The following is a 24,356-nucleotide window of genomic DNA, read 5'->3' as shown; positions in this document are numbered from 1 at the left end:
ACCTAGTGTGGCCATGCAGGATTGATCGTCCTGATGCACATCGCAAGCTAGGTACATTCTTTTGTCAATGATAATACCTGCGACCAAACATTTGTGGAAGAAATATCATCCTACTTAGTCAAATAAACACCGCTGGGCGGAAATAAGATTCGAACAACTGGGGAGAAAAGTAGAAAAATCCTAGATTTAGTGTGGTGAGTGTACAATCAAGCAAATGATGGACAGAGACATTAGATGTACCGACCGCATTGAAGACCAATTTTTGTCTCTTCGCGTAGCATATGCTCATAGGAGCCGGTGTTTGTCTCATATGTCATGGCTTATCCAAGGCGAAGGACAAGGCGAAGGACTGATAGTAAGGTTGTTTTTGCTGCCTTTAAAGCGCGAGTTGCAAGTTGTGGTCGCGTGTGATGTCGGAGCCGACAAGGCAATGATGCAGGCGATGCTGACTATAACTCGGGCATATTCGTTGGGACTTTCTGTAAATCTTTTTCCACGTTGCCATTCTCACCTTTCACATTTCGCCAACAGCTCTGAAAGTCATCTGAGGCACACCATCAATGATTAAAACCAACATCAGGGATGGGGGACTCGTCCCCCACGATGCGGCCTTCATCGTGGAAGCCTTCGACTCGACCCTCGCGCCCCTCGCGGCCTTCGGCAGCGGCGAGATGTGGGGTTCAAAGCCCTTCAGCGAGAAAGAAGGCTTCACTGAGGAGACGCTCAATGACGTTGAGACGTCAGAGAGATACCGGGCTACCGGTGAGGGTGACGCTTTGCGAGTCTTTATCGCCGAGGTCGAAGTTGGGCCCTCGGCGCCGTCGGCGATCGCCCCGCACGATGCCGGGCAAGAGGAGCCAGGCCTCCGGTACAGGGTTGCCGACGACGGGAAGCGCTATCTATCCGTCGGCACCGCTGTCGTTCGCACGAATTGGCTTCCGGGCCATGTGAAGGCGCAATTTGATCGGGAGAACATTCGCGACGCATTGGAGGGGAAGAATGATTTCGTGTACCTTGATGTCATGGTCACGGACTACAGAACGGGGCATCATCGCAAGGGAGTTGGAGAAGCGCTCATCCGGCGGGTTAAGGAGTACGGGGTTGAGGAGGGTATGCAGGTGCTGTATGTTGATGCTTGGGCTGGAAACAAGAGGAAGCTGATTAGGTGAGTGTATCGGATGCGTGCGTGAGATGAGATGATCGTTTTCTAATATGAGGGAATAGGTTCTATGAATAGCAGGGGTTCGTTGCCGTCGACGACTTCAGCATGATGCGTTCCAATGGAACAACTTGGCCCGGCACGCTTCTACGTCTGGATTTACCGACGATTGATGGCCAAAGGGGATGAACAGGCATATTCACTATTTCAGAAATTGAAGTCCTTCGGCGGCTTCCACCTACAGCAATATACTGATTGATAAGCTGTTCCCGTGGTTTGTTGGCTGAAACTCAACCCCGAATTAAAAGTAAGGGAAGGCAGTGTGCCATATACTTAATCTAAGAATCACGTTGTGGGATGATGTCTCTGTCTCTCTCGGTGAATGTCCCGGATTCGGTGAGGAATGGGACCAAAACAGACCCCAAAGAAGGAGACAACGGTGTGCAGATGGGCTAGTGGGGCGGTTGCCCCGGTGACGGCAGTCTCCGCACACCAACCACAGAGCTTGCCCCCACTTAGCGCGCATCTTGTATTTACTAACCCTGGCAATTGTCAACACGATATCCTGCCGACTGCCACCACTTTTACCGGCTTTAACTTCACATCATCCAACACGCAACGGCCTCTACGTTTCTCCGGCGGGCTGCCTTCTGTTCTTTTGGATTTCACATTTCTGTTATCAGCCTTTTATCCTACCACCGCCAATCGACCACACTCGAAATACCTCCCCAATCATGAGCTCCAGACGGGAGCTGACGAGGACGGCCTCGTCGAATCTGCGCACCGGCGCCGCGGCTCGCTCGAGCGTGCGACCGGGAACGCGGACCTCAAATTTGCGATACCAGCATGGTCCATCACAAAGCCAGCGTCCCGCCTCGCCTGCCGAGTCTGTCGCCTCGGTCGCCACCAACGCGACGAAGCGTAAGGAGCGCGAATACGACTTTGATGCGCCGGGCCAGGAGACCAACATCAACGTCGTCGTTCGATGCAGAGGCCGCAACGACCGCGAAGTCAAGGAGAACAGCGCTGTTGTCGTTCAGGCTGATGGCGTCAAGGGCAAGGACGTCGAGCTCAAGCTCGGCCCCAATGCGCTGAGCAACAAGACATATAACTTTGACCGCGTCTTCTCCGCCGCGGCTGACCAGACCATGGTCTTTGATGATACTGTCAAGCCCATTTTGGATGAGGTACGTCTCGCAAGGGAGCTAGCTTCTGGTGCTTGGCTAACAAAACGCAGATGCTCGCTGGCTTCAACTGCACAATCTTCGCCTACGGCCAGACCGGTACTGGCAAGACCTACACCATGTCAGGTGACATGACAGAGACCCTCGGTCTTCTCTCTGACGGCGCCGGCATTATCCCCCGAGCTCTTCATGCGCTGTTCAACAAACTCGAAGTTGACGACACCGAAAGCTGCGTCAAGTGTTCATTTATCGAACTCTACAACGAAGAACTGCGCGACCTGATCGCCGTCGAGGATGGCCCCAAGCTGAAGATCTTTGACGACACATCAAGAAGGCACGCGACGACAGTGGTGCAGGGTATGGAAGAGAGACACATCAGAAACGCCGGCGAAGGTATCAAGGTTCTTCAGGATGGAAGCTTGAAGCGCCAGGTCGCGGCGACAAAGTGCAACGATCTCAGTTCTCGAAGTCATACGGTCTTCACCGTTACCGCCTACGTCCGCAAGAAGGGCGAGGATGGTAGTGATGACTATGTTAGCGCTGGAAAGCTCAACTTGGTCGATTTGGCCGGCAGTGAGAACATCCAGCGATCCGGGGCGGAGAATAAGCGAGCTGCCGAGGCGGGCTTGATCAACAAGAGTCTTTTGACGCTCGGCCGAGTCATCAACGCCTTGGTTGATAAGGGCCAGCATATCCCTTACAGAGAGTCGAAGCTCACCAGACTTCTCCAAGACTCCCTGGGTGGACAGACAAAGACATGTATCATTGCCACCATTTCGCCTGCCAAGAGCAACCTGGAAGAGACAATCTCGACACTCGACTATGCGTTCCGAGCCAAGAACATTCGCAACAAGCCGCAGGTCAACGCTATGATCAACAAGAGGATGCTTCTGAGGGACTTTGCAACAGAGATTGAAAGGCTCAAAAGCGAGCTGATTACGACCCGACAGCGCAACGGTGTTTATCTTTCCAACGAAAGCTACGAGGAAATGACGGCGCAGAGCGAATCACGACGCATCGTCATGGAGGAACAGGCAGCCAAGATGGAGACCCTCGAAGGCAACCTGAAGAACAAGGTCCAGGAGCTCTTCGCTCTGACCTCTAACTTCATGGGCCTGCGGAAAGATCACGAGAGCACCAAGGCCGAGCTTGATGAGACTCAGGGCGTTCTCGAACAAACTGAGGTTGTTCTCAAAGCCACAAGAAGGAGCCTCGCGGAGGAGACTCACCTCCGCAAAGCTCATCAGGAAACCGAGGAGAAGCTTGCTGAGGTCGGCGGAGAGCTTATTGCGACCCTGCAAAAGACCGTCCACGACGTGGATGGTCTCAGAGCGAAGAACAAGCGAAAATCGGACCTCCAATCCATCAACCGAAGCGCATGGGGCACAGCACAAGCCGAAGTTTCCGAAGTGACGAATCTGGTGGAGCAGCGAGTACAGAGTTTCCAGGATAAGCAACGGCAAAACATCTCGGGCATTTCTGAGCGCATGAACTCTTTTGTCAATGAAGAGTTGAAGAAGCTGTCTTCTACCCAACAGTTCCTCGACGAACAACTGGAGTCCTTTGCCGAATCGAGAAAGGAGCTCCTGGAACAGAAGGAGAAGTCCAAGGATGAGATGGACGACGTTCTCGAGGAGATCAAGGTTGTGCGCGACACCGTTAAGCAGCAAGTTGGAGAGAGTCTTCAGGCTATTGCCGGTGCCGCTGAACGCATTGCTGCAGATGTCCTGGGCGAGCTTGACACTTTCCACAACCAGGTAAGAAGTCTCAACTTTCCTTGGCCCATGAACAGAGCTAATCTATCCGCAGTTGCACACTTCGTATAGCTCCCTTGGTAAAGAGTTCAAGGGCATGTTTGAGGAACTCGTGAAGCACATCTCAGAACAGCGAAGTGAATCCGATAGACTCAGACAACAGCTCGAGAACGCAACCAACAACGTTATCGAGGAGAATGAGAACACCTCGGCTCAGATGCAGCGAGTGTTGGATGAGGAGAGAAAGCAAGCGGCACAGGACCGACAAAATCTGCTGACTCAGATCGCATCTCTCATCAATGTTCAGGCAACGACCCAAGAGACTCGCCTGGCCGAGAAGTCTGCGCAGCTGCAAAAGAGCGTCTTGGCCACGAATGTGACCCTGCAAGATACTGTGACTCAGTATTCTGAGGACATGGTCGCATGGGATGCCAAGGAGGGCCACTTCCTTGGTGATGTGGCCAAGTCCCGCGACGCGATGAAGAAGAAATTGAAGGATGACTGGAACGTAAGTGGAACAAACTCCCTGCTTTGTGTAGCTGAGAAAGGTGCTAACCAATTGCTAGGTCGCCGAGGAACACAGCACCGCAATCCAAGCGACTACGAAGTCAGTACACGCAGAGACCGTTCGCGTCGTGGACGAGCAATTGAAGGATCTCGACGTTCAAATGGAGGCATTGGACGACTTTGTCACGCGCGCTCGTTCTGAGAACGCCTCTCACCACGAACGCCACAACGAGTCCATGCAAGGCCTGTCATCCACTGTGGAGACGTCTTTCGACAACATCTCGAGCCACTTCAAGACCACCTTTGACCGTGTCAAGGACCTTGGGGAGGAGATGGACACCGAGACTGAGGAGATGCAGCAGGGTCTGGATCCGTTGACCCAGCAATTGTCGAAGCCATTGACTGCGCTCCGCGAGGATATTGAAACCACAACCATCCAGGAGTACCGCCCGACAGGAGAGACGCCCATGAAGGTCCAGTACCAGTACCCGACCGACCTTCCCCGGACGGAAGCACACGATGCTCTTCTCGCCGAGCTCAGTGAATCAGCCACTCCCAGCAAGCCTGCGGCTGATGCCATGGTCTTCTCGGACTTGGAAACCGACATGTCTCGCTCACCTCCGGCGCGCACGTCGACCCGTATGTCGGCCCTTAGCATGATTTCGGAAATGCCCCCCTTTAACATGAGCCTTCGCGAAGTGAACCCCAACACGACCGGTAACCACGGCTTCGACCCCTCCACGAGCATGATGTCCATCAACGAGAACACTGCCCCGCTGCTCTTTAGCAAGCGTACCTCGACACGGCCTGTGCAGAAGGGTCGCAAGCACACCAGTCTGCTACCCATTGAGGGGCGGGAGAACGTGCCCCCCTCGTCATTCTCGTCGAGCTTGGGACCTCGAAGGAAGAGCCCGCGATTGAATTAGCGGGTTGAAGCGAGGAGCGTGGCGCGTGGATTATTGGAGAAAAGACGGGTGTTGATGGAATTAACAGACTACTCATGTACTGGTTGAATTGTACAAATGGCGATTATGGGGTTTGGGGGTTTGAGGTTGGATTGGTAGGATTATGGCGTGTAGGCAGGCTTACTGGTATTGTTGATACCCATGACTTCTTTTGCGGACGGTTTAATTCCACATTTTTATGTTCTTGTTCTTCATCTCATCCATTGTTGACCAAACGCCCCGAGCTTGCAACGTTCAATTTTTATGCGTAAGACCCAAACGGGAAAAGAAGGCCAGAAATGTCGATACGTAAAGTAGCTTTGGGAGGGCAATGAGTGTAGCTCAATGGCGATCCCCCCCGCTCGTCATCCACGCCCTTAAGGATGTGCCGCCTTCCCCGACAATGCTATAAAATGCTAGTCTGGCAACCTTTTTGTTTCTGTTGCAAACATTCTCTTCCTCTCTCTGCATTAACCTACCTATTTCCGTTCACTGACGAACTTTTGTCCCAGGACACAAGAAGAACTTCCCCTGCTTCCCCTTGTAAATCTGCACATCTCGGCCCACAATGTCGTATCCAGACCTGACCAAGTTCAAAGCCCTCTCCTTTGACTGCTACGGCACCCTCGTAGACTGGGAATCCGGTCTCCGTGAGGGACTGCAGCCCATCATCGCCCGCCTGCCGCCCACTTCCTCCCAACAACTCAACGACATCAGCAGCCATGACCCATCAGCAGCCTTGACAAAGCGCTTCGACGAACTCTCAGCCGCCCTCGAAGTCACGGAACCGCACCTGCGCTACGACCTGAACCTCGCGCGCACCTTCTCCACCCTGGCCTCCGAGGTAGGCGTCTCCGTCTCTGCGCAGGAGGCCAGCGCGTTCGGGGCGCTACCGGGCACGTGGGCGCCGTTTGCGGATACCGTCGCCGGGCTGGCGGTCCTCCAGAAGCATTACAAGCTCATTCTCCTCTCCAACATTGACGAGGCGAATATCCGCCGGTCGGTTTCCCTGCTGGCACCGGTGGCGTTGGACGCCGTGTATACCGCCGAGCAGATTGGTAGCTATAAACCCGCCGACGCGAATTTCGCGTACCTGTTTGAGCACGTTCGAGAGGAGTTGGGCGTGGAGTGGGATGCTGCGGAAGGAGGGTTGTTGCATGTTGCGAGGAGTCTGACGGCCGATCATGTTCCTGCGAAACGGCTGGGCTTGAGGAGCGTCTGGATCTCGAGGGGTGGAGATGTCAAGGGCGGGGAAGGGGTTGGCGGGGATTTGGAGGGGTTGAGGGGGCAGGTTGGGTTTGAGTGGCGGTTTGATACGATTGGGGAGTTTGCGAAGGAGGTTGAGAGGCAGTTTGGATCGCTTAAAGGATGAGTTTTGTCTATATGTGATGATTTTGGTTTGTTGGATCGTTTCTCTTGGGATATTCTTTGATTTAGTGGTGGTTTGGGGATCTACCTAGCCGAAGCAATCCGGCTAGTGGGAACAGATAGTAATGGATGTGTCATGATCGAATTAGAGGATGTAAATCAATTTACTATGATATTAACGACATCAACATGAGCAGGCTTCACAACCTCTTCTTCCCCTTCACACACCCCAAAACGGGACTAACAACAACAGCCTCGCTGTCTGGTACGGCAACAGTCACCCTGCCCCTGATTACCAGCGCCGTCTCCCCAGCGGTGACATTCCCCAGCCTCACGGGCTTCCCCCCCTCAAGCTCGTAGTTATAGCTCCACCCGTCCCACGTGATCCCCGAAATGGCATCACTCCCATTCGCCGCGAGCCTCCGCACGTCAGCGAGACCGGCTGGCCAAGACGACACGTCGAAGCTGTACGTCTTTGCGCCGCGGGGTCGGGGTCTCACCGGGTCTGGTGTTGTGCCTGTGCCGTTCACGGTCGAGTTGTGGGCCCGGAGGTTGATGACGAGGATGCGGGCGAGGGTGTCGCCGTGGTAGGCTGCGTAGGCGGATGCTTGCCCGTCGTTGTTGTCCGGGAGGGGGATGTGCGCAACGGAGACTGCGGACGAGGGGTAGGCCTTGGATGGAGCGAGGAAGGCCGCAATGGCGACGTTGCCGTAATATGGTGCCTTTGTGCCGAGAGCCGTCTTGTCTGTGTGGATGGGCTGCCAGCTTTGATACTGTGTGACTGTTAGCATGAACCCGTGGAGATGGGAGCCCAGGGGGGGAGATAAGGATGGTCTCACTCGATAGTCGGTCCCCATGTGCATGTGAACACGTTTAATTCCCTGCGAAGCCGCATAGAGATTAAAGTCGACACCCCAGAGCGCGGCGCCAAAGGAGTTTGACAATCCCGGCTTGCCCTGGTTGTACAGGGAATTGTGCTCCCCGTAGATGAGCGGCGGGACGTCGTCGAAACGCCCCGTGATGGTGGCGTACTCCCTCACGTGCGCCTGAACGGACTGGACGGTGCGGGTGTGATTCATCAGCGTACCCTGGAGCGTGACCCCGGGGCTCTCGGCGCCGCTGATGTAGTTGTGTGTCGAGAAGAGCGCGACGTTGTCGTCAGCGTCTAGGCCGGCGGCCCACTGCGCCGGAGCGCGGAGGCGGTTCGCGGTGCCCGCGTTGGAGGGCGCCATGAAGACTGGCTTGGGGAAATCGGGGCACGCTTCCGCGAGGATGGCGGCGATCTCGCGGGTGACGTTGAGCCACTGCTCTACGTAGACTTTCTCGTTCCAGGACGACGGCCGGACGGGACCCTGCGCCGAGGTGGAGAAGAGATCCGGCTCATTGCCGTACTCCCAGACGTCGAGGTTGTCTTTACCGATGGCCTTGCAGGCCAAGGGCACGGTGGCTTTGAGGGTCTCCCACCCTTCTGAGCGGTTGCCGCCCAGGCCGAGGTTGAAGCCGTGGGTGAATTTGGTGTCGGGTAAAGTACCGTACGACTCGAAGAATGAAGGGCCGATGTGGATGGTTGTGGGGTAGTCCCTGGACCTGGCGAGGTCATATGTGCCGTTCACGGCGTAGGGGAGGGATTCGTCGTAGAGGGCGTAGTCTTGGGTGTTTCCTCCGACCCGAATGAACGGGCGGACGCCTTGTAGGTCACCCAGGTTCGCGAGCAGGTTGTCCGAGAACCTGTTTGGCGCCGAGGCGTTTCCTAGCCAAGTCAGGATGCGTGCCGTGATACTTGCCTGGGTCTCTTTCGGAAAAGAAGTACGTACCAGCAAAGTCTGGGAAGAAGGCAAACTCGAGCGAGTAGCTCACAAAGGCATCAAAGACGGGACTCCCCTCTTGAGGTCCGGGGACGGTGACATTGATGGCACCTATCGCTATCAGTGCAGCGGTTTCGAGGAGACCGGCGTTGAACTTGAGGGCGTAGAACCAAGGCGAGAAGGCAGAGAACAAGCAGTCAAGCTCGTCGCCCAGGACCGAGCCTACGGACCTGATGACGGACGACATGATGGCGGCAGGAGGGGATTGCTAGCGGGGACGATGGGAGAGGGGATGAAGTGAGAATAAGCTTCACCGCATGTGTGGGCAACGGCGCCGTTGTGGGGATTATAGTTGATCATTTTCTGACATTATCGCGGGGGCGGCTTTTGCAGCTGCCAGCTGAAGGCAAGGAGGAAGAATCAAGGCGAGAAAGAACGATGACTTGGTATGGCAGGCGGCATACGAACATGACGGCATGCAGGTCGCTTAAGCTGTCAGAATGGGCGAGATCAACGCTGAGGCGACGGATACCTGTACGCGGGGGAACTGCGTTGAAGGATTGGCCTGCGCTGGTTCGTGTGCCAAGGTTGTTGCCGACTAAACGGGAAGCGTCTTTCAATCCCACGCATATGAATGAACACGAAGCGAGGCTCGCCCGATGCTGGTGATGTTTTGGAGTTTAACCAATGACAAGACAAACTCAGCTCGCATGTGGAATCAAGCTAATAGGCAGATGAGCTTTCTATTCTTTCCAACTCAAGTTCAAGAGAATATGCGATGAACGGCTGGAACGTGCGCAAGCTTTTCAAGCTTTGCAAGTAATTGCTCGGTTTCATTCTATGCCCTGTATCGTTGTCAATTGGCCATCATAGCCAGAGAGAGTCCACTAAAGATGGGGTATCAAAATGAAGGGAGCTCAGCCATAGCTCGCTCTCCAGTGGAGTTGCCCGTCTACAGACACCTTACCCAGGAACAGCTCGAGTCGGGATCAAAGGTAGGTAGGTACCTTATTCCCTCGAGCTCTTCGCTTCGCTGCGCTCTTGTTATCTGTTAGCAACTCCGCCTTGGCGAAGTGCATCGTCTTAACATGCCCCACTACAACTACGCCGTGCCGGTCCAGGTACTCAAGGTACGGTAATCCCAACCGGGCCGGTTGGGAAAGTGGGGTGGACGTCATCGAACGTCACCCGGGCCTCGGGCACTCTGGCACTCTATCACTCTCTCGCCCGTCTCCGTTGTCGCTTCAATTGGATAAGCATCTATATACCATTAACTGCCGTTGCGGACCGTAATTCTCACAACCTATCCCGGCGCCGAACCGCACACCCTCAGTTGCAATCCCAGAGGTCTTTCGGTCACCAAGGGAGTGTTTGAGCGCATCCAGGACCCCGAGCTTGAAGCTTAATTCCCCATTCTAGGAGGACCAGACCAGACGGCTCCCCGCATTTCCACATCTTTTTAGCATCGACGAGCCAAGAGCTTCGTTTCTTCCCCTCCGACCCGTCACCATGCCCATTGCATTACAGAAAGCAGTCGCCCCGGCGTCACGATTCGTACCGAGAACCATATGTCGATCTGTTCGGACCTCATATATCCCATTCACTCTCAGAGCCGCTTCCACCATGGTTCCCAAGGTACATACTGCTCGCAATATCTCATTCGTAGCCGCTCATCTCATATTAAACTCACTCCTGATTCGCATAGCTCAAAGACCCGTCACTCCTGAAGCAGGATGTCTGCTACGTCAACGGTGAATGGGTAAAGGCCAAGTCAGGCAAGACCTTTGATGTGGCCGGTAAATTCACCTCCACAGTCTTCAACCCGTTGGTGACGATATTGGTAAATCCGACTAACCACCGCAACAGACCCCGCCACCGGCACAAAAATCGCATCATGCCCCGAATTCTCCGGAGCCGACACGGACGCCGCCATCGCCGCCGCTGCCGCTGCCTTTGAAACCTTCCGCACCAAGACGGGCCGCGAGCGCTCCAAGCTGCTGCGCAAGTGGTACGACCTCATGATGGAGAACGCAGAGGACCTGACCACCCTCATCACCTGGGAGAACGGCAAGCCCGTCGCTGACGCCAAGGGCGAGGTCACCTACGCGGCCAACTTTTTCGAGTGGTTCAGCGAGGAGGCGCCGCGTATATACGGCGATACCATCCCCTCCTCCGTCCCTGGGAACCGCGTCTGGACCATCAAGGAACCCGTTGGCGTTTGCGGTCTCATCACCCCGTATGCCCCCTACCCCCTCTCTCGCGTTCGTGTTCTTTAGAGGAATCGTTCACCAAGACTTACATATCGTTGCAGATGGAACTTCCCCGCCGCAATGATCACCCGCAAAATCGGCCCCGCCCTCGCAACAGGCTGCACGGTAGTCTGCAAAGCCCCCGGCGAAACCCCCTTCACCTCCCTCGCCATCGCCGAGCTAGGCCACCGCGCCGGCATCCCCGCCGGCGTCGTCAACGTCGTCACCTCGCTCGACAACACCCCCGAGGTCGGCGAGGCCCTCACCACCAACCCGACCGTCAAGAAGATCTCCTTTACGGGCTCCACCAACGTCGGCAAGCTCCTCATGAAGCAGTGCTCGGGGACCCTCAAGAAGCTCTCCATGGAGCTCGGCGGCAACGCACCCTTTATCGTCTTTGACGACGCCGACATTGACGCCGCCGTGGCTGGGGCCATTGCGTCCAAATTCCGCTCCTCGGGCCAGACGTGCGTCTGCGCCAACAGGCTGTACATCCAGAGCGGCGTCTACGACGAGTTTGCGCGCAAATTCGCTGCAAAGGTTGAAGAGTTCAAGGTCGGCAACGGCTTCGAGGACGGCATCACCCACGGGCCCCTCATCCACGACCGCGCCATCGACAAAGTTGAAGCCCACGTCCGCGACGCCGAGAAGAAGGGCGGCAAGGTTGTCATTGGCGGTAACAAGATCTCCAAACTCGGCCACAACTTTTACGAGCCCACCGTCATCACGGGCATGACAAAGGACATGGCAATGTCGAGCGAGGAGACCTTTGGCCCCGTCGCGGGGCTCTTCTCCTTTGAGACGGAAGAGGAGGTCGTCAGGCTGGCCAACGCCACCAACGTCGGTCTGGCGGGCTACTTTTTCTCGCGCGACGTGCAGCGCGTGCACCGTGTCGCGGAGCACCTCGAGGTCGGCATGGTCGGCGTTAACACGGGCCTCATCTCGGACCCGGCCGCGCCGTTTGGTGGCGTCAAAGAGTCCGGCTTCGGGAGGGAGGGGTCGCTGTACGGCGTGTCCGAATACCAGGTCACCAAGATGGTCACGTACGGCGGCATGGGCCAGCCTCTTCAGAAGTGAAGGGGGAGGTAGGAAGCAACGGTTGATAAAATGTTGCGAAAGAAATGTTGATTTTTAGCGGGTAACCCTGGGATAGGAGTTGGCATTCTACTGTTCAAATCTGCTTGAGTCATTTCCTGCCTGAGTGGCTTTCTTCCCTCTCTACATGTTTCGTGATTGACCTATTGCTTGTACGAAAGAGAAGAATCTTGCTGCTTCTCGTTCCATCCAAGAGGACCAGCGTAGAAGGCGCTATCTAAGGCTTCCGTTGCAGTGCCGAACGCCAAACATGCAACCGAGGTTGCTTCCGACGGCGCTCCTGTCACCTCTACCGCTCGAAGAACTCGGCTCTCCAATCTGTCTACGCCATCTACACAGGGCCCCCTCGTCAGGAATGGTCACTATCCATCTCAAAGCTGGCTTGCTGCAGGCAGCGAGATGTCGGAGCCCTTGTGTCCCCGAAGGTGAGCGTTTTCCCTGCCGTGTCCTGGCGCGCCGGCGGCTGCTCGCCGGTAGAGCGGTGTGGATGTTGCTTTCTCCAGCCAGTGCTCTCCAACAATTGAGTGGCACTCGTGTGTTTGCTCATGCTCACAGAGTCGAACGCTACGCTCTTCGCCCTAAAGCATTTGCCCGAAATTATCGTTAGGGGGAAAATGTGGCACGGGAAAACAGACTGAGGGTTGTTGTTGATGCTGTCCAAGTTGAACGTGGAGCATGTTGTTACGCAGGCCATTAGGAAGCTGTACGACATGTCGGAAAAAAAATTCGGCTTTCACCCATGAAACCTCACCCCGAGCGAGATTGAAGCAGGAAATGTGCGTGGGCCTGCCGCACTTTCACAGACCGTGGACGATATTTCCTACAGCCGACCGCATAGGTGGAACTTCCTGCAAAGGGTATCTTCCTTATTTCATTTGGAGCTGGTTGTTGTACATTTATACATCTTTCTTTCTATTCTTACAAGCTTGCCACAGCATCATCACAACGCCCGCACAAAGCGTCCTCCTTGGGCGCGATATACCGCCAGCAACGCGGGCACTTGTGCTCATTCGGCGGCAACACCGAGACTGTCCCCTTGGCGCCGTTGACCTCGAACGCCTCGTCGTAACGCCACTCGGGCTGGCCGGGTACTCCCGTGTTGGTTTCGACCGAGGACACGACGAACATCGCCTCCAGCTCCTTTCTGTACTTGCTCATCACGCCGGCGACTGCTTGATCCTCAGTCGTCACAATCACAGAGGACTGCAGCGACGACCCGAGGACCTTGGCCGCGCGGCCCTTTTCGAGAGCCGCTTTGACGGCATTCTGGACAGACATCAGGACCGGAAGGTCCTTGCGGAGGGAAGCCTCCCCAATGGGCGAGGGTGCTCTACTGTGAACGGTTGCGTCGTAGGGGGTATACAGGGGATGAAGGATCGTGCTGTCGGCCTTCATGTACTCGGGGCGGTGGTCCCACGCCTCCTCGACCAAGAGGGGCGTCATGGGTGATAGCATGCGGAGGAAGCCGAGGAAGATTGGCTCCAGGACGCCGCCGCCGTCGCCGCAGTAGAGGCGGTCTTTCATAGCCTCGAGGTAGAAGGCGGAGAGGTCGTTGGCGATCCAGCGGTTCAAGGCACTAAAGGCCTTGTAGAACTCGTGTGCCGCAAATGCCCTTTCAACTTCCGCCATCACGTCTCTCAGCTGGATGAGCGCGATATAGTCCAGAGTCGTCGTGGGAGCGGTTCTGGCCGACTCGTGCATCGAGCCGGTCAACATTTTGATGATTGTTCGGTACTTGACCAGCACGGTGTGAACGGACTTGAGAACTGCCTGACCGATGGCGACGTCCTTGGTATATTCTGAACTGGCAGCCCAGAGACGAAGAGCGTCCGGACCCAGGGCCTCATAGGTTGGGCCAGCGTTGGCTACCTTGGCTTTGCCCCTGACCTTGATCGGCGGCAGCAGGGTGCCGTCCATAATCTGGTCGGGTGTAATGGTGTTCCCGATCGACTTTGACATCTTTTTGCCAGAATGGTCTAGCGTGAAGCCGTGAGTGATGAGAGTCTTGAACGGAGACTTGGGCTGCGCTTGGGATGCCGCATCACTCTCAGCCCTTTGCGCGGCCACGTACGAAAGCAGGCTTGACTGAAACCAGCCGCGGTGCTGATCAGATCCTTCAAGGTAGACGTCTGCTTGGCCGTTGCTCTCAGTCCAGCTGCTTCCGCTATCGAACCAGACATCCATGGTGTCGGTACCACGTCGGTAGCGTCCTTTCAAAGACGGCGCAACCCAAGCAGGTTCATCGGCGGCGTCGGAGAACCAGGCATCAATACCACGCTGCTGAATGACCGAAATGATGTGGTCCACGGATTCCTCCGTCACCACAGCATCTCCATTGGCATCGTACAGAGCAGGTATAGGGACACCCCAAGCACGCTGGCGCGAGATACACCATTCACTGCGGCCAACAACGAAGCTCTCAAGGCGGTTGTGCCCGGAAGACGGCACAAACTTGACGTCCTTTAGGGCGTTGAGAGCGTCGTCCTTGATGCTACCAACATCGGCGAACCATTGAGCCGTAGACCGTATGACCACGGGCTGTTTCGTCCGCCAGTCATAGGGATATTTGTGCTTGTACTTTGCCGCATCAAGAACGTCGTCTTCGATCAGGGCGAGAACGGCCTTGCTGCCGCCCTTGAGGATCGAGGAGGCTTCTGTCAGCTTTTCGGGCGCATCTGGGAAAGCTTCATGGGTGAAGTTTCCCTCGTCGTCTATGGGCGCGAAGGCATCGATGCCGAGCTGAACGCATGCCTCATAGTCCTCGAAGCCATGGCCAGGAGCGATATGAACGAGCCCTGTTCCAGAGTCTGCTGACACAAAATCTGCGTGGATGATTGGCTGCGGTACAGAGTTTGCCCCTTGCAGCCTATTCTTGTATTGCAAGCCAAGCAGTTCGGAGCCCTTGATGGATGCTACGATGACGCGAGGCTCCTGCTCGGGGAAGAGAGCCTTGACAGCTTCAAGACGGCTGACCGCGGTGAGATACGCGCTTCCATTGGCGGTGGCGATGGCGTAGTCCAATTCATCGTGAATGGCAATGGCCTTGTTCGCCGGCAGGGTCCAGGGGGTGGTGGTCCAAATGATGGCGTAGAGCTGGCCAGTAAAGCCGTCCAGGGATGGGCCGCCAATAATTGGGTACCGGATGTAAGCTGCCGTTGAAACGTGATTCTCGTTGTACTCCAGCTCGGCTTCAGCCAGAGCAGTTCTCGATGAGGGCGACCAGTATACGGGCTTGCTCTTGCGGTAGATGAGGCCTCGCCGTACCATCTGCTTGAACAAACGCAGCTGCCTGACCTCGAAGTCGGGGTCCATTGTCGTCCACCGCGCATCCCAGTCACCCATGACGCCGTATGAGCGGAAACCCTCCATCTGCTCCAGGACGGTAGTGGACGCTAGCTGCCTCGCAGCCTTTCGGATCTCTACGGCGGTCATGCCCTTGCCGCCTGACGTGCCAACGGCCTTCATTTCGATGGGGAGGCCATGGCAATCCCAGCCCGGCCTGTAGCGTATGCGATAACCTGCAAAATTGGCATTAGATGGCAAAAGGGAAAGCGCTGAAGAAGAAACCATATCGGACCTTGCTGGACCTTGACTCTGTTGATCATGTCTTTCAAAATCTTGTTCAAGGCGTGGCCAGCGTGGAGGCCTCCATTTGCGTATGGCGGGCCATCATGCAGAGTGAACTCGGGTCTGGAATCATTGGATAACTGCCAATTGTAAAAGTCGTCGGCGGATCGGCGGAGATATTCGGCACGAAATTGCGAGAGCGGGCGCGGTCTAGGACGGTCCGGGACACGGGTCAGCTGAGGACGGAGCTGAGGGGCGGCGGTGGCTGCAGCCGGAAAAGCTTACGGAAAGGTGGATTTAGGTAACCTCAATGTCGATGCCCATGACTTCGACATGATCGCTTTGTAAGCATCACTGCGAAGGTGAGGGATAGGGAGTCGATCTGCTTTGCGGCACTTTGAAGTTCGGCCACGGAATGAGGATTCATTGACCGCGGTTCAACTTTGGACGCGGCACCGGAGCTGGGCGACGCGATTCCGAGAAAATTAAAGTGGATCCTTGCGAATTGCCTGAGGTCACTGGCAGCAGGCGCATTCAGTGTCGTGCAGTGGCCCCGCAAGAGCAACTGCACGGGCGCCACTGCTGCAGGGCCGTAAGGTACCTTAGGTATTGGAGGCACTTGCCGATTAGGCATCTGAAGTACACGTCCCTCGCTTACCTGCAACAGCACGCACTTAGAGCTGGAAAGGGTACATTGACATGGTGGGATCTCTCTCATCCGACGTCACGACGTGCAATCGAGCAGTCAAACTGCTTCCATCCAGCTACCTACTTCATCCCATCCTCAACCCCTCCTCTTCGACATCAACTATAAAGCAAACTTTCTTCTGGAAGCTCGCCAGGCGATGTTGCTTTCGCTTATTGCACCAATCGACCACGTCACATCGGGCACACGCCTCTCCAGAAACCTACCTTTCACGTCTCAGCCAAATACAACCTCGGATCCAGGTTTGATTTCATGCTACTCGAGCCTCACTGCAACTGTATCTCCTGGTGAATACATCAGCTATGGCGCCTATACGTCGATACTTGAGGATCACCAAGTACTCCGTTCTCGAATGCCGTATCTATCTCGATAATCCAGCACTGGCACAAAGTTGGCTTCTCAATCCTCGGAATCCCATTCTACCCAAGGTCATCGAGAGTGTTCGCCCCTTGGTGCTACCAAAGCTGCGTGAAGAAAAAGAGAGGGAAAGAGCAAAGAAGAAGAGCTCGAAAAAGAAGACTGTCAAGGATGTCATCGTTCAAGGTTTGTCATCCTGTTTCGCAGCCTTACTCACTGTCACCACCCCGCTCGACCCAACCACCTCTCGCCGTCGTCATCAGCCCGGTCTAGACCCCTTCTCGAAGCGACTAAAGTTGGCTGATCATGGGCACTGCTAGACGAGTTTGAAGTCTCCATGTTCTTGACCGAGACAAGTACACGCCATTCGCTCCTCACTAAGCATAAGCACTTCCGCGACAAGGCACCCGGGAAGTTGCAGTCAAACTCCAACAAACTCATAAACGAAACGAATGACGTACCCATTGACTTGGAAACGGGGCCCGAAGGAGCCGCTGGTACGGTGACTATTCGGCAGGAAAGTGAATCCGAAGACGACACTGCCGGCCTTTCCCTCATCCCCGCTGTCGATGAAACAAGCCTGCCTCGTCGATCAAAGAGACAGCGCGGAGAACCTCGCGATGATCAAGGCGCCGAGGATCAGGTGCCCTCGGACAATGATGCCGGTGCAGAGGCTTCGGCGATTGAGATAGACTCCGGCGACGATGCTTCCCGGCCGTATAAGCGTATCAAGAAGCAAGAGACTGAGTCAGACCTGGAGCAAGACGGCGACGACAAGAAGAAGATGGCAATGGATGTTTCCTACGAAGGTTTCGCTATCTACGGTCGTGTACTCTGCCTCGTCGTCAAGAAGCGCCAAGGTCTAAGATTAGCAGTTTCGACCGCCGCTGGGGGTGCCAAGCAGCCTGCTGGCCAAGCCAGCATGGAGAACTGGATCAGCTCAACCCAGATGCCTAACCCTGGCGCCGAGGAGGACGTGTCATGAGAAGCAGCCGCTAAGTAAGAATATCTCGGCCTTACAGAGCTGAATACGTCAAGGGAACCACTGGGCATCATGGAGGGAGCTCACGCTCCTCACCGGCATAAATAACCGATGACACGATGACAGCTCACTTCGGACCAACTTATGACTTCCCTGTCGTTTATTGGGACGCTTCTCAAAGTTTGGCCACCCCCGACCGTTAATCACGCTATTATCCACCCGTTGTTTCGTGTGTCTAGACTAGCCAAGTCTCTGTGCTATACATGCGCAACGTTAATGGGACACTTTCACCACAACAAATCGAGACCTGGGGTATGGGGCAAGAATACGCAGCTGTTTCGAGAAATATCCGCTCGGTGTCCGTTACGAAAGCGAAATCGTTCAAGAATGATTCTCACCACATATGTCACTGGGATTTATTGCAGGCCAGGCCTTGATGAAAGCTGGTGAAAGACATGGTCATCCTGCGCTCAAGCTTCGGACCGGCGGAAAGTCCGCCCCGGGGCCTTGTAGGGATGGTTCGGTTTCCCCAGCGGACTATAACGCGCTTGTAAACGCCGTTCCATCCACCGGGAGAGTCCCGGATTGCCATAGCTCCAATACGGCGTGGTGTCGAAGTGGCGATCCAGATGAGCCATGGGCAACAGTTGTTGAAGGTGTGCACGGTCAACGATGCTTACTTAGGCCTGCGACAAGTGAAACGAGCTTGCTGGAAACCAAGCTGGTTGGCATACGCCAGCCCAGCTTGTCGGCTTCGGACAATAGAGAGAAAACGATGTCACGACTCAGGTTCGATGTCACGCCAAGGCCGCGCTAGCTTTGCAAAGTTCTCGACTTGCTGGAATCATTAACATTGCCCGGCGTTTGGGCAGATTTCATATTCTGTTCTTACCGACGATCTCTTACCGAACGACCCCTATTCTTGCCTGTCGCGGGATCATTCTTGGCAGCAGTATGCAGCTTCTATAATTTCCCCAATCGTGATCATCGTAACGAAATCGCCGGCGGGAGCTTCAAAGGTGGAAGGAAGCCCCGGCCTGAGCCTCAAATTCGAGGAGGCTGTGTAGCAGTGGCCGCGGAAACGAAGCTCCAAGTCATCGGCCGAGGCAGCCGTACGTACCTAGAGACGATCAAGGACACCGTAGTTTCCAAGCGCATGACACATTACTTTAAGCGCAGGCGACTGTGACATACAACTCTCTACTATACAACCCACCACGAGTCTAAACGGGGCAAATTTTCAATCGGGAAAGTTTAGCAAGGATGCTACTTGCTGTGGTTTCCTAGATAAGCAAGATTGATGCCAAACTTGTCAAACACGCGATGGAAGGCTGATCTCATTTGCGTACCAAGCACATAGATTGAAAAGATACATCTCGACCAAGTACCCAAAGACGTCCGTCTGTGAAGTTGAGAAGCTCCACCCTTGATGCCGATTATTACGGTCGTAGGAGACTCGGTCGAATTGCTACTGCACACCCTCAACTTCACAGACAAAGTGACTAAGAGTCACGATAATGACAGCCTAACCTAGTTGATTCGCCTGATCACAAATCATTGTCGGCTTACTGACAGGCAGAGTCACGCTAGCTTCCCGTCTAAGCCGCCCAGCACGGACTCGTGGTCGGACGATTTGGCGAGAGACTCTGACGACATGATTGGACTCTTGGAGTAGTTGGACGGTGTAGCGGGCTGCATAGCTGTCTCTGATCCTTGCCGCTGTACGACCGGATAGCTAACTCTAGTAGAACGGAAGCGGCTTGCAAGGCAGCTGTCGTGAACAAACTCCATGGATGACGATAAGCCCTTGCAGCTTTCACCCTCGCTGCACTGCATATGCGGCAACGATAAGAAGAGGGCATCTTTGCTAGTTACCCCGCCTAAGCTGACAGGTTAGATTCGATTGCAGTTTGTCGTGTCAGCGAGGCACAGCAAATCCTCACAGTCGAACTGCGACCCCCAGCCTCGAGTCCACCTGACCACGCGCTGCCATGGATCGTCGGCAGGAAGAGGGTGTGGTCGATCGTCGGAGCGGTGATGGCATAACATCCGTTCTATCGGGCCATTGGCGGAACCAGAGAACGAGGCCGAGGAATCTTGAACCTTGCGATTGAGCTTTCTCCCAAAGCGTCAAGGTGCAGTTGCCTACTGGCCGATCAACCGTTTATCCCCTCACTAAGCCGGCGCGGTTGATGTTCGCTACCCGTACGGATAGGGCAGCAGAAGTCGCAGAATGACATTGACGGCCCTCTGTCGAGGGACCGGACGAAACTGTCTTGGGAGTCCGTACAGCCTACCGTTTGAACGGGTTTGAACGGGACGTGCGGGCATTTTGATGCAAGCCGAGTTCTGGGTTTGCGCGTCTCAGAGGCATCCTTGACGCAAGGGTATCATCACCCGGAGTTAGGGAACGGGAAACCTTCTCGACGGTTTGCACCCTCCAAAAGCGAGAGCCGGCCTAACGAATGCTTTCTTCCCCGGGGTTACCTCTTTTTGACAGATTCGGCCGACGGACTTTCAGGGCAGCGGGGGGGTTTACGGCAGGTCGCGGAGGTGGGCCACCATGACGGCGACTACGGCCGCATCGTATGGGGTAGAGGAGGAGGCGACCAAGTCCTCGTCACGGAGAATGGACGCAGCGACCTCCGTCCGTTGGAATACCGCATCAGGTAAGTGTGGCACATTGAGCCCCGTACGTGTTCCTTGCTGCGGGCAACGATAAATTGGAATAGCTTCAAGGGGCCGAGCCGAGGGAGATGTATCGGGAAGCGAGAGAAGCCAAAGCGATTAGATTAGCCTACAGTCCTACAGCGTATTGACGAGGCCCTCCCAGAAAGCGCCGCCTATTTTCCCCTTGTACCTGCAGTAGCGGTCGTTAATCTTTCATGTTGGGAACGGGAAAGCTGTTCTATTGGAACTACTACGAAGAAGCGACACCAGCAGCACGACCAGCAAAGCTCAGCTGACCATGCGATGGGCTGTGCTGGCCCAACATCAACCAGGCTTCGACTGTGCGTGTCTTGGTTCGCGAGCTACCTGTATTCGTACACGTCTACTGCCCATCACACCCGAGCTTGGAGGTCCGGGCGTCCGCAGCTCGCTCGCTCGATGAGATCCCTGTTCAGAAGTATCGAAGGTGTGGTGTGATCGTCAGGGGTGGTTGTTGCTCGTCAGCCGGCCCCCTTGCTCAACACCACGTGGGAAATACGGTGAACTGAGCCCAAGTCAGCGGGCGCCTTTTGGCTTCCCGAGCTTTGGGGGCCACTTTATCATCATTATTGGGGGGAAACGGTGGACACTTGGGGGCTTGCGTCGCACCTCGTGTCACTGCGGACTTTGCGGAGCGAGAGAGGAGAGAGAGAGAGGGAGCATGTTTCAGATGCCTATGTATTGCCTGCCGTCTCTGAATCCTCATTGGTCACACAACGAAGCAATGGCTACGATCCTCTCTTGACACTGGACAGAAGCGACGATGCCGAGGCTGCCGAGTCTGTGTGGCTTGGCCTCCTAAGCTGACTATATCGAGATTGAGAGACACGTCAACAGCGTCAAAGAAAGACCCGCGGGGTACTGAGTACACTTGGGGGCGGAGCGGCTGTGTGAGGGCATTCAAAACGGACGCCAGGCTGGCTGGGATTTCTGAGATGTGAGATGGGTGCGACGGTCACTCGGCCGATGAAGCAGCTTCCCGAGACCACCGGTGGTGGGTGACCATTGATGGCACCAGGATCTTATCAGTTACCTCAACTCGGGCGATAATGTCACCATCGCAACAAAAGCCACGGGTACGACGCGCCAGCCGCAGCAACCAATACATGACGGAATCTGTCGGCCTGCATATGCCGTGGACCGTGGCACTACCTACGGATACACTATCAAGCATCAACTCTATCATGTCTGACCTGGCTTCAACCCCCAGAATATTGATGCCAGGTTTCTCCTTTGCGGTATTAGTCCGACGGCGGCATTCCTGCAGGTTTCTGAACGAGGATACACGGCATACACTTTAAAAACGCCATGTTTTGCACGCACCCTAACCGAAGATGCTGGGACCTGCAGAAATGGCGTGCACGGACGAGGCGTCCACCTATTTGGACCATCCGTTTTGGCTGGGGAGAGATCTCCTACACCTCATGCCGCTCGAAGAGCTGAGGCAAGCAGGGGAATGCGGTGGCAAAGGCGCTATTGATTCGTCATCTTTGCGGTCTTCAGGTTGTGACAGGGCTTCCAGTCGAGCAAGAGTAGGTTGTACAGATAGGCTCCAGGTCATGTCTCTGGGCAGAAGAATCAACCAACTCGCATGAAGCGCTTCGCTTCAGCCACTCGAACCATCTGTGCCTCTTGTCTTTTTGATACCCGTCGCCTGAACGGACTCGTCACAGACTCAATATGATCATGGTACGACTTGTCAATTCCTACGCCAGATGCACACCAGATCAGGCATCAGCTGAACATTCTCGATCGCGGAGGTCGCCGGTGAACGCAGACAGACAGCTCTGGGTCCTCGTCAGCCTGTCTCGCGGAGAACAGACCTTCAATCAGAGGGCATGACTTTGAGGGCGTTGAGACAATGCCAATGTTTTGTCCTCGCAACATACAAAATAGGCAATGCTGTGTCCGCCGCAGTGGCCCGCCGTTCGTTCATGAATGTCAAATCACGCGGCTCAAACCAGGAACAATAATAGCACACATCAGATAATCATTCTTTACCGTTCGTTTCCACATCTTGGCACCGTCTCAGCCGGTGAGACCACCGTACGCTCCTCGTCCGATCCCTCGAGGACTCTTGATCTAAGGTGAGGGACCGTCAGGCAAAGAATGCGGTAAGAAAGGTCTGGAGAAACCGGAGAAGCCTGATCTTGACACGCCTTGCGAACATGCCCGTCATGAGGGAGGTGGTTTGCACCTGGTCCCGGCATGCCAAACGATTATGAAGCCCCGTATCCCCGGTTTCCACTCTGCAGCCCGACCTAGCGGCGTATGCGTGCTCGGTCGGGCGAATGGAGAGAGAGAGAGACTTGTGACTCGGGAGAAGTAAGATCGTGACCATGTTTGATACCGTCACCCTTGTCATCGAGCGCTCCCGTTCCGACGGCGGGCACCAGGGAAGTCAACCGACGTGCCGAGCTTCCAAGCTATAGAGACCGGCGCCGAAAAATAAAAAAAACAAGGTTTCTGATGGAATCATTTGTTCCGATGATGGAAATGCTTTCCGTCGTGGAGAAGAAAGCGTGCTACCTACACTACCTGGCCCAAACCTTGGCCAAAATACTACTATGATGCGGAGTTCTCGGCCGAATAAGAGGAGCATCAACTGCGTCGTCTGAGTCAAGCTCCCCCGATTCTGCTGAAAGAGTTCACGATGGATGCTACTAGCCGAACCTACAGAAGGTGACAGCGCTAGAAACAAGAGAGAGACATTGAAAGAGTCCATTTGCCTCAATGATCGTGGAATGTTGCCTGGATCGGGAGCGAACTTGGCAGCCAAGCGCCCGACAGGTGACACACGGACTCTTTGTTCCTGACCGAAAAGCCTCTCCCGGTTCCTGAGCCGAACCACACTGAGAAGAGCAGCGGTTAAACCGGGCAACTATGGGTTACGAAACTAGCGGACGCAAGCACTTTAGCCCTCCGATAGTAGCAGTACACGATCCTGCTAGAAGGCGCAAGAGAAAGAGAGAGGGTGCGCGTTTCCAGGAAAGAAGCAAACGTGCGTACGCGGGCACTATCAGTGATCACGGGAGGATGGATGATGGATAGGTACCTCCAGCACCTAGAGAGACACCCCCCTTCGCTCTCTCCCACGCCGGGCGGACGGACAAATGACGACGCGTTCGTGGCTGCAGGCAGGCAAGCAAGCAAGGCCAGCTTCACCGTCACGACGGGACGCTGCAGCCTGTCGTGTAATAGAGGGCTCCCAAGTTTTTCGTTTGGTTGGTACCGGCCCTTTGGAACGGTCACGGGGACGCGTTCGATGCGACGCTGCATCGGCAGGATGCCAGGACGGAGCAGAGGAGGAGGAGGAGGAGGAGTGTGTGGCACGGCTGTAACGGCTATGACGGATGACGCTCAAAGTCAACTTTATCAGATGGGGAGGACCTTTCCTTTCTTTTCCGGTCTGTTTCCTTGGGGGGAGTGGGGTGTCTGAAAGACGCAACTTTTCGTAATGATCAATTTTCTTGGTTTTTTTCTTCTTCCTTTTGTTTCTTTCCGCAGGAGATACGAGACGATGAAACCTTGACCGGGTTCCGGCGGTCGGTGTGCGGTCGGTATCCGTCCGGTGTGCCCAACAATAGCTTACAACGCAAGAGTCTGCTGACTGAGAAAGATCGACGACGTGCATTACATTGTACGTGGGGACGCCTAGATGACGATGCTATTCCCACAAGACGGGGGCGTTTTTTTTTTTTTTTTAAACATATATTTTAATGTGGGGGAAAACCCATCTCAAAGTTTTCGTGTTGGTAACAAACTGGTTGGATCCCCTGCAAACAAAAAAACAGGTGCTGCAGCTTTCCGCTCTCGCACTAGACGCACGCGCATTACCCCCAGCAAGTGCGGAACCGAGACGAACACCAACCAACCTTGTGGTTTTTTGTATCCGTATGTTGGTTGGTAACAGACTGCTGGGTCCGGAGGCAAAAAATAGAATCCAAAAATTCAAAGAGTGCTCCAATTT

At 55.1% G+C, this 24,356-nt stretch overlaps 7 protein-coding genes across 7 annotated transcripts; 5 read left to right on the top strand and 2 right to left on the bottom strand.

Moving 5' to 3' along the window:
- Nucleotides 1–560: 560 nt before the first annotated feature.
- CORC01_14075 (acetyltransferase) lies at nucleotides 561–1,237 on the top strand (the record flags this gene model as incomplete). Its single annotated transcript, XM_022625686.1, has 2 exons — nucleotides 561–1,165; nucleotides 1,225–1,237. 2 exons carry the CDS (start codon nucleotides 561–563, stop codon nucleotides 1,235–1,237), a joined length of 618 nt encoding a protein of 205 aa, XP_022467808.1.
- Nucleotides 1,238–1,893: 656 nt separating this feature from the next.
- CORC01_14074 (kinesin motor domain-containing protein) lies at nucleotides 1,894–5,530 on the top strand (the record flags this gene model as incomplete). Its single annotated transcript, XM_022625685.1, has 4 exons — nucleotides 1,894–2,346; nucleotides 2,397–4,100; nucleotides 4,153–4,605; nucleotides 4,664–5,530. The coding sequence occupies 4 exons, from the start codon at nucleotides 1,894–1,896 to the stop codon at nucleotides 5,528–5,530; spliced, it is 3,477 nt and encodes a 1,158-aa protein (XP_022467807.1).
- A 586-nt stretch (nucleotides 5,531–6,116) lies between these two features.
- On the top strand, nucleotides 6,117–6,920 carry CORC01_14073 (haloacid dehalogenase, type II; the record flags this gene model as incomplete). Its single annotated transcript, XM_022625684.1, has 1 exon — nucleotides 6,117–6,920. One exon carries the CDS (start codon nucleotides 6,117–6,119, stop codon nucleotides 6,918–6,920), a length of 804 nt encoding a protein of 267 aa, XP_022467806.1.
- A 196-nt stretch (nucleotides 6,921–7,116) lies between these two features.
- On the bottom strand, nucleotides 7,117–8,968 carry CORC01_14072 (beta-glucuronidase; the record flags this gene model as incomplete). Its single annotated transcript, XM_022625683.1, has 3 exons — nucleotides 7,117–7,689; nucleotides 7,756–8,666; nucleotides 8,731–8,968. 3 exons carry the CDS (start codon nucleotides 8,966–8,968, stop codon nucleotides 7,117–7,119), a joined length of 1,722 nt encoding a protein of 573 aa, XP_022467805.1.
- A 1,262-nt stretch (nucleotides 8,969–10,230) lies between these two features.
- Nucleotides 10,231–12,047, top strand: CORC01_14071 (succinate-semialdehyde dehydrogenase; the record flags this gene model as incomplete). Its single annotated transcript, XM_022625682.1, has 4 exons — nucleotides 10,231–10,356; nucleotides 10,427–10,517; nucleotides 10,588–10,957; nucleotides 11,033–12,047. The coding sequence occupies 4 exons, from the start codon at nucleotides 10,231–10,233 to the stop codon at nucleotides 12,045–12,047; spliced, it is 1,602 nt and encodes a 533-aa protein (XP_022467804.1).
- Nucleotides 12,048–12,983: 936 nt separating this feature from the next.
- CORC01_14070 (isoleucyl-tRNA synthetase) lies at nucleotides 12,984–15,967 on the bottom strand (the record flags this gene model as incomplete). The annotated part of the gene is made up of 3 exons (XM_022625681.1): nucleotides 12,984–15,583; nucleotides 15,643–15,842; nucleotides 15,918–15,967. The coding sequence occupies 3 exons, from the start codon at nucleotides 15,965–15,967 to the stop codon at nucleotides 12,984–12,986; spliced, it is 2,850 nt and encodes a 949-aa protein (XP_022467803.1).
- A 673-nt stretch (nucleotides 15,968–16,640) lies between these two features.
- Nucleotides 16,641–17,680, top strand: CORC01_14069 (uncharacterized protein; the record flags this gene model as incomplete). Its single annotated transcript, XM_022625680.1, has 2 exons — nucleotides 16,641–16,881; nucleotides 17,016–17,680. The coding sequence occupies 2 exons, from the start codon at nucleotides 16,641–16,643 to the stop codon at nucleotides 17,678–17,680; spliced, it is 906 nt and encodes a 301-aa protein (XP_022467802.1).
- Nucleotides 17,681–24,356: the final 6,676 nt, after the last annotated feature.

This window comes from Colletotrichum orchidophilum, assembly GCF_001831195.1.
Source record: "Colletotrichum orchidophilum strain IMI 309357 chromosome Unknown Scaffold_235.1, whole genome shotgun sequence".
NCBI classification, from domain to species: Eukaryota; Fungi; Ascomycota; class Sordariomycetes; order Glomerellales; family Glomerellaceae; genus Colletotrichum; species Colletotrichum orchidophilum.
Note: the sequence above shows the minus strand (reverse complement) of the source record. Positions and strands in the feature narration are given on the sequence as shown.